This window comes from Carcharodon carcharias, chromosome 13 (genome assembly GCF_017639515.1).
Source record: "Carcharodon carcharias isolate sCarCar2 chromosome 13, sCarCar2.pri, whole genome shotgun sequence".
Classification (NCBI taxonomy): domain Eukaryota; kingdom Metazoa; phylum Chordata; class Chondrichthyes; order Lamniformes; family Lamnidae; genus Carcharodon; species Carcharodon carcharias.
Window position 1 is genome coordinate 105,812,553 of NC_054479.1, and position 7,722 is coordinate 105,820,274.

Below are 7,722 nucleotides of genomic sequence, written 5' to 3' on the forward strand. Positions count from 1 at the left end.
GAGACTACATCTATATATGATAATACAGAGGCCTGGAGCTGGATCACAAGGAGGAACTGGAATGCCACTCTTCCTCTGAGGAGGAAGGTGGTGATGATCGGGTACTCCAGAGGACTGCAGTGTCCAGGCATTGGCAGGAGCATGCTGAGGCTGTCTCTGGGCTCCCATTGATTGTTGGTTTGGCATGGCCACAAGCCACACTAGTCTGGCAATGTTTCACTTGAATGGCTAAATGCCCTTATGACAGATTACTCTGCTCAGAAGAAAGGCAAGTTGCAAAAATCATCTAGTAAGCGTTTGGTCTGGTAATAATCTCATTACCACACAAGTAATTTAAATGGGGTTACCACCATCAACAATCTCCCACAACACTGAACATGATGCTTCAACAAACCCAGCTCCCAACCGTGGCCCTTAACTCCATGTTCTTTTTGACATCCAGCAATAATAACATAAGTCTGATCGTAGGCATACACAATTATTAAAGGATAAGTTAACTGCTATAGAAATGGAGAAAATATCACCCAAGTGACCCATAAAGTGCATCTCATGTGGTGCCTTCTGTTCCCATCCATTCCTATGGGGTGCTATCCCTGTGGCTGAGGATAAGGTGGCAGCAGCCAATTTCCTTGGCTTTGGTTATAGCTGAGATGCCTATGACTTCCATCCTTGTTGTAGAGGTACCCCTGGGGACCACACAGGCTTCTGTGCCTGCACATTTCAGGGGCAGCCTCTCTCACTGGGCCTTGCTGCATGTATGGTTCTTCAGTCAAGTGCTGAGGAGGCATGGGGTGATGCCTGTGTCCCCTGAAGACATCATGAGCCTCCTGGACTGCCTCTGCACTTTCACTTTGTGCCTTTGCATGCTGCTGAGGGTACTGGCTGGGACTCAGCTGGCATTCGCTCTAAGCATCTCTGTGCCATCAGTGATACTAAGCGGTCAGTGCTACATGTGTGTCACTGTGTGCTGCTCCTACATTCACTGACTGGTGCTGCATAACGCTCTCCAGAAGATTGGTCACTCTCTCAATGGACGAGCTCATGCACTCAAATCCCTGAGTCAAAACAGCATACACGTGCTGCATGAACCCTATTATCTGCCCATGGCTCAGCAGTGCCTTGGATCTCTTGACATTTGGGAATTCATCTGCCTCTGATGTTCCAGGAAAATCCCTCCTTGCGTGTAACACCTGAGACCCAGCATTTTTCACCAGTAGAGCAAGGCTGTGCCTGCTCTCCATATTCTTGAGGGGACCTACCCTCATCTGAGTTTGCCTCACCCTTCTCACTCATGATCTGTGGTTTACCCACTGCACCCCATTTTAAGATAGATTGAGGCCCAACTGAGGTAAGTGTGCCTCCACTGGTGGAAGATGCAGAGGAAGGAGTGACTGTGCCAGCTCTGGAACACTTTTTCCCTCCAAGGAGGCTGGCAATAATTGGGCTGATACATTCTGCTTCTTCTTTGCAACTGGCTCTGTGGGAAGCACACTAAGGTGGTAATGGGAACTTGGGCTACTCAGCAAGTGTCTCAGCACAACAAACCCTATGGATGATAGTGGTCGGTTGAGCAAGAGTATCCCCCATGCCCTTCACCTGAAGATTGAGCCATCAAATGACCCTGCTTTTCACGACCTCCTGTCTCATCGTCACCTGTGGCCTGTCATAATAGCACCCTTGCGATTTCCAGCACCGCCTCTTCCATCAGGGGGTGTGGAGCTGTGGCACACCACCCATCTGAGAGATTTCCCTGGAATTATGCATTCTCCTACAGGTTAGAGAGAGAGATTTGTGTAGGCTGTCCTTCCTCATCTATTCCAGCACAGCATTCACGTGAAATGTTGCACTCCTCACTGCCCCTCCATACCTCCACTGAATTGGAAATCACATGTAATGCAATTTGCCACTTGATCTAACAATGTTGGGGAGAATTATGGGCGCTGTCTGCTCAGCTCATGTGCATACAGGTATCTACAGGGTTCAAGACCCAGGTGTTGCTTGCCACTCAACTTTCCAGACCTTATCAGATCAATGAATTTGCTTTCTGCACATCCTCCTATTGGCTTACCCGTGGCTGCTTCTATTCACGCCCTCTAGGTCTCTCTTGGATTTCTTCCATACACTAGGCACAGCACCTCTTTCTTCTCTGATACTGCATCCGTTAAGGCCTCAAGGGAGATGTCTGAATAGTTTAGAGCCACCAAGGGAATGCTTGCCCAAGTCAGCATGGGCCCTCTGGGTTCCCTTTGCTCTATAGCTTCAGTCAGTGGTAAGCCCAGTCATGATTACTATTCACCTTTTCAAAGGGCCCTCCATTACTAGTTCCTGCCCCTGGGTCATTCCTGGTGATGCTGATTGGATGCCAAACTTGGCCCTGAGCCAGTTTAGGCCTTTTGCATTTTTAAATCTGCGCTGCAGGGTCAGGGCCCAGAAATTACCTGGGCGTCAGGTTCCCAACCATGAATTGAAAATTCAGCCTGTGGTGTTACAGATTTAGGAAAAGAGTTCAAAATATGGTGGAGATGGTTGATGGCTCTGCTGCTAATGGCTGGGATAAAGGAGGGGAGATGCGTAAAAAGCTGAAGTCAGAGAGTGGTAGAATGCCTAAAAAGATTCAGAGGGAAGGTTAGAGTGAAGCAATAAGAATATGTGAAGTTGACCATAATTTTATTTCAAGCTATTGTGGGTCAGCAAAGTCAGAGGTCTAGCTGAGTGAGACTTAGGGCTGGATTTTATGCCTGCCTGCCGGTCCATTGCTGAGATTGACCAGTACCACTGAAAGTCAATGGACTTTAGGCAGGGTCACCGCATCCCCCACAAGGGGTGCTGCCACAGCAGGGCCACAAAATCCCAGCCCTAGTCTGTAACGGATGCAGATGAGTTTTTGGATAAATTTGAATTTATAGGGGGATGGGAGACTGACAAGGGAGGTAATGGAACAATTGAATCCAGAACTAAAATATGGATAAAGGTTTCATCAGGGTTGGAGCAGAGGAGGACAGTCTTATGATAAGTTGTTTTGATGATTGGACAAATTTGCAGTTTGAGCTGAACCCAACACCATGTGTACATGAGTGAAGATGTAACACAGGAGAAATTGCTTTTGCTGCTCATTTTATGACTGATATCCAACTTTATTGCAGTCAGTGAAGCTGAATATTGGACAGGGCACATAATAGGTGACCGATGTGGTATCACTGTTTTGCATTTCTGTCCATGTGCAACTTCACTCCCCATGGTTTTTGTATGGCTTTGTTTAGCCCGAGCAAATGACTGGAGAGAGGAATGAGTAAGTAGCTAGGAAAACGGCCTACAGCTATGACTGAAAAACCTCGACTTACCCAGTGGAGACACCACAGACTCATCCGTAATGTAATGTCAGGCAGACACATTTGATACGCAATATAACACATAGTAATTTATTTTGTGCCATATTCTGGCAAATCAAAAAATGATTTGCAAAATGAATTGCTTAAGAGGATTTGTTAGTGCTGGAGGTAGATAATAAATTAGTACATCTTTTAGTACCTCTGTGATGTGTCTGTAATTAAGATTAGATTATCTCTTAGTCTAAAATAACTGCAAATAATTGACTTTAATATATTTGTATCATTCACAGACAGTTGGAAATGCTTCCAAGGTTCTGTTATACTTAGTCATTGTTTCTGTATTTTGACATTCAACCATTACTTTCTATTTAACTCTTTACCTTGAAATCATGTTTTTAAATTCCAGTGTTTAACTGTGACACTAATGTTTCTTTCATAGGCAGGTGGTTTATTTGAACTAAAGCTTTGATTGAGATACTGAGAGTAAATATATTGTTAAACAAATGTTATGGCACAGCTGATGGTAAATGCTGAGCTGCTCAAATCCCAAAGGGAAACTTGCAAAACAGTTGTGGCAGTTGTTTCAATTTGTATATATTTCAAGATGCGTGCTTTGAATTCATTAGTAATAAGACCACTGAGTCCTCTAGGTTTCTTACAAAACTAAATTAAACCTTTATTAAATAGAATAAAATGATTTTAAACACATATGAAGTTTTACAAATTACTACTGTGATAGCTCCTAGCTCCCCTAGTTAATCTAACTCCGTTACACCCCCATTAAGGCAACAGTAAAACACACAGATTTTAAAATACCCAGGCAAAGTAACACGATACCCTGAGCAGTCAAATTCAGTGTTTTCTTATCTTCAGTTCTTGCAGACTGCAGTTTGAGGCTTAGAGGCTAGAGGCTTTTCACACTTGTTAGATCTTAGAATGCCTTCCCTTGTACACAGCCTTCTCTCCTTTTATACATATTTCCCCTTTAAACATAATTTTCCTTTTGAATGCAAATTCCCATTGTTTCACTATGTCTTTGGACTTTACCTCTCTAATAATAAGAATCTATTATAGTACCAATTTTACCAGTAATCTTTAGGAAAAATAAATACACTGTTTCTTAACCTCTCCTGGCTAGGTGAAACATTTCATCCTCTCTTGAATTCAAGTCAGTCTGGTTGGTTTAAAAATGCAAATGCTCCCTTTACACCTAGTATTCTAAAACTTCCCCATGTTTACCTATTTAACATTTCAAAGCTAGCTTATCTTCTGATACATCAAAGCCTTCAGACCAGCTGCCTCTAGTACAGTCAAGTCTCACACACACCCCACACAAGAGTCCTCACTATTACTCCACAATAAATTCCTGTATCATTATGAATAGTATTATATCTTCCTGACACAAAATTAAAATGAATGTGAACCTAGAAAAAAAGTGAAAGAGAATCTGGATGGCAGGATATATTACATCTTCACTCACCTTGCAGCAGAATAATTAAAGTGTGTCGCAGTGTGATATTTACCAACACCTCAATGTTATGTTTATGATCTGATTTATCTTTTTCCCATTAGGATTGCCTGAAAGCTTGCCAGGAGCAGATTGAATCATTGCTGGTCAGCAACCTGAGACAAATTCAGCAGCACCAACAGCAGCAGGACCCTTCAAAGAGGGTGGATGAACTGGACCAGGCCAGCACTCCCACAGATGTGAGAAATGTAAATCTGTGAGGCTGCTGGAATGGAAAAGGCTGTGTGAGATCTTCCCTTTAGGAAGAAATCTTTTTGTTTTTCCTTTTTAAAAATGCTCCCACATAGAAACTATCTAAAGCTTCTTTTAGAAAAAAAACTGATATTAAAAACTCTGGTGCCTATGGTGTTCTGCAGAAGGGAATCCCACCTTATTTGTTTGCATAATTGCTGTTATATTATCAATGATGAACATGCTTAAAAAGCATAAAATAGCTAGCTAAATGCAGGCCTGTGTATGTGGGATCAAATGATTAGATATTTACTGTTCTATTTTATGGTGCATGCACCCTCTTCAGATATAAGAAAAATTGTGGCTCAATTTAGATTGCAAAGCAATAGCCTGAGGGATTGGGGAGGGTTGCTGGAAAATAGTCTTCTCTTTTGTGAATGAACCATTTTCAGTTTAGAAGGAATGTAACTGCCTTAACATATTGAACCTTTTATCTTCCAGTGAAGTTTAGTTATTGACAGAATTGCTACTCTGTTGATATATGTTTTGCCTTAAATAATTAGTGTTTGTATGGAAGGTTCCTATTTAAACCAACTTTAACCCCTCTATGTGTCTTAGATGTTTTATATATTTCCTTACCATATGTATGTATGTCTCTTCTACCTATTGTCAGTATTTCTGCATGACACTCGCTTTTCCCCATGTCTGTCTGTTTCTTGTCTCTTTTCCCCATCTTTCTCCATGTGTCTTTCTCTCTCCTTTTTCCCACATGTGTCTTTCTCCTGTTCTTTCCCCCATATGTCTGTCTGCCTTTGTACCGGTTTCACTTTTCTGCATGTGTATCTTGTTTCACTTTTCTGTTTGTCAGTTTCAGTTTGTGTATGTCCCTGTCTTTTCCCTGTATCATCTGTTTCTGATTTTATTCTATCTCATTTCTCCCTCCATCAATGTATGTCTCTAACTCTTTCTGATTCCTTCTTCAGAAATGGTTCATTCTACTCACAGCAGCATTGTTAGCTGCTCCTCTAACTGTGGGCCAAACTTGAATGTGTCCAGGGAACTCCTGGTCCAATTGCCTGTCAGCTGATTACACTGCCATAGAACTGTGCATTAGAAGACATAACACAGGGTTGTCCAGATTGATGTAAGTCTTTTGGTCATCACTATTGATCTTGCAGGGAGATTTCAACTGTGATTACCTAGCATTTTGTGTGAAGAGCAAAGAAACTGAACTATATCCTTCCACTTGAAAAGCGGCATAAAACTTGTCAAAGAGAAAAACTTCCAAACGTTTGTTTTTTGTGCAGACATTGGCCCACAGTTAGCATTATTGTAAACCATTTCATTTGAAAAGCACTTTGAATATATTTCCTAAGGGATGGATGGAATGGTTTATGAAATTGACTTGTTTTTGTTTCCCAGTATCTGGTGTATTATATAATTATGGTGTTGCTGGAAAAAGAAACAACACTTTGTATGGAAGACATTCCAGTTTGGGTTGCAACATTCCGCAGATCTTCAGTAACTTCATGTATTTTCAGTGTCACAGAAGGATCTTGTGTGCCACAGGTGTACCGAGCCTTGGACATTTGGATGAGAATCATTGCTGGTGCAAGAAGCAGCAAATACCATGGTTCACAACTTGTTGTTATTTGAGAAAATTTGTATTCAGTCTACTTGAATTTTTCTGCTCCATCGTTAGGGCATGGATGGTAAAGAGTTGGGGCGGTGTTTATTTGCACATGTTTTGTAACAGTCTGAAATTTGCAAAATGAAGCTATTGATTGAAATGTTGAACTAGGGGTTTGTGAAAGGCAGGACTAAAGAGAGTATTTGGGGGAAATAGATTTTTGCTGAATTGACACAGCCTGACGTGGGTTGATGAGGGTAGAAAATGGAGTACGAATCTTTATTTTGCGCTGCTATGAAAAGCTATGATTTTTTTCATTCTTATTCACATTAACAGTACTTGGCTGTATTGTTTCACTGAGTGTGCTGCTATTTTATAAACATTTTTATAATATATTATTTTACCGCTTAAGTTTCAAAATCCTGAAGTAGTGGGTAATGGAAAATGAGTACATTGATTTACTGGAAGTGCCCATGTACAGTTTTTTCCAGTATTGTTTCATGATTTTCTTTTTGTCACATTCTGCAAAGACAGCATAGTTACCTCAGGTTTACTGGACAATAAAATGGTTCATATTCACAATACCTCACACTTCTACAGTTTTTGGGGAGCCTTACAGGCTTCGTTGCTATAAAGAGATATGGTTGGGCACACTGTAGTACAGTGCTGCCTCAGCTGAGATGCACAAGCAGGTTGCACAGGCGTATGGCTCCCTTCTGGGCTCAGTAACATTACCATGTACCTCATTTACTTTCAGATGCACAACTCTGTTCTTAAACTTTTTGCTTTACTGAGTGTGATGCCATATCAATACAATGTTATTCTCTCACAATGTTCTCTTATGTTTTGTTATTCATATGGTTAGGGATGAGTAGAGAGCATTTATAGTTTGAGTACAATGTGGAAAACTTGTGGGAGTATATGATCAGTTGATTTGTGAAGTGTTTGTTCAGTATTGAAAAGGCTTTTTTATTCAACTTATAATGACTTTGGATCATAATGGTTTTATGGTGTGAAGGAAATAGACAAGTCTTACGGACAATAAAGTCACTTGGTCTAAAGTG

The 7,722-nt window shown here is 41.3% G+C and overlaps 1 protein-coding gene across 2 annotated transcripts in view; it reads left to right on the top strand.

Annotated features, from left to right (window-relative positions):
- Nucleotides 1-7,722, top strand: part of ccnd2a (cyclin D2, a) — a 32,894-nt gene extending 25,172 nt beyond the window's left edge. Inside the window, exon 5 of one of the 2 annotated variants that reach the window (XM_041202199.1) lies at nt 4,902-7,722. In XM_041202199.1, coding sequence (XP_041058133.1) covers nt 4,902-5,057 — 156 coding nt within the window. In that variant the 3' untranslated portion in view covers nt 5,058-7,722. The remainder of the gene's footprint in view (nt 1-4,901) is intronic. The other variant, XM_041202198.1, reaches the window with a different exon arrangement.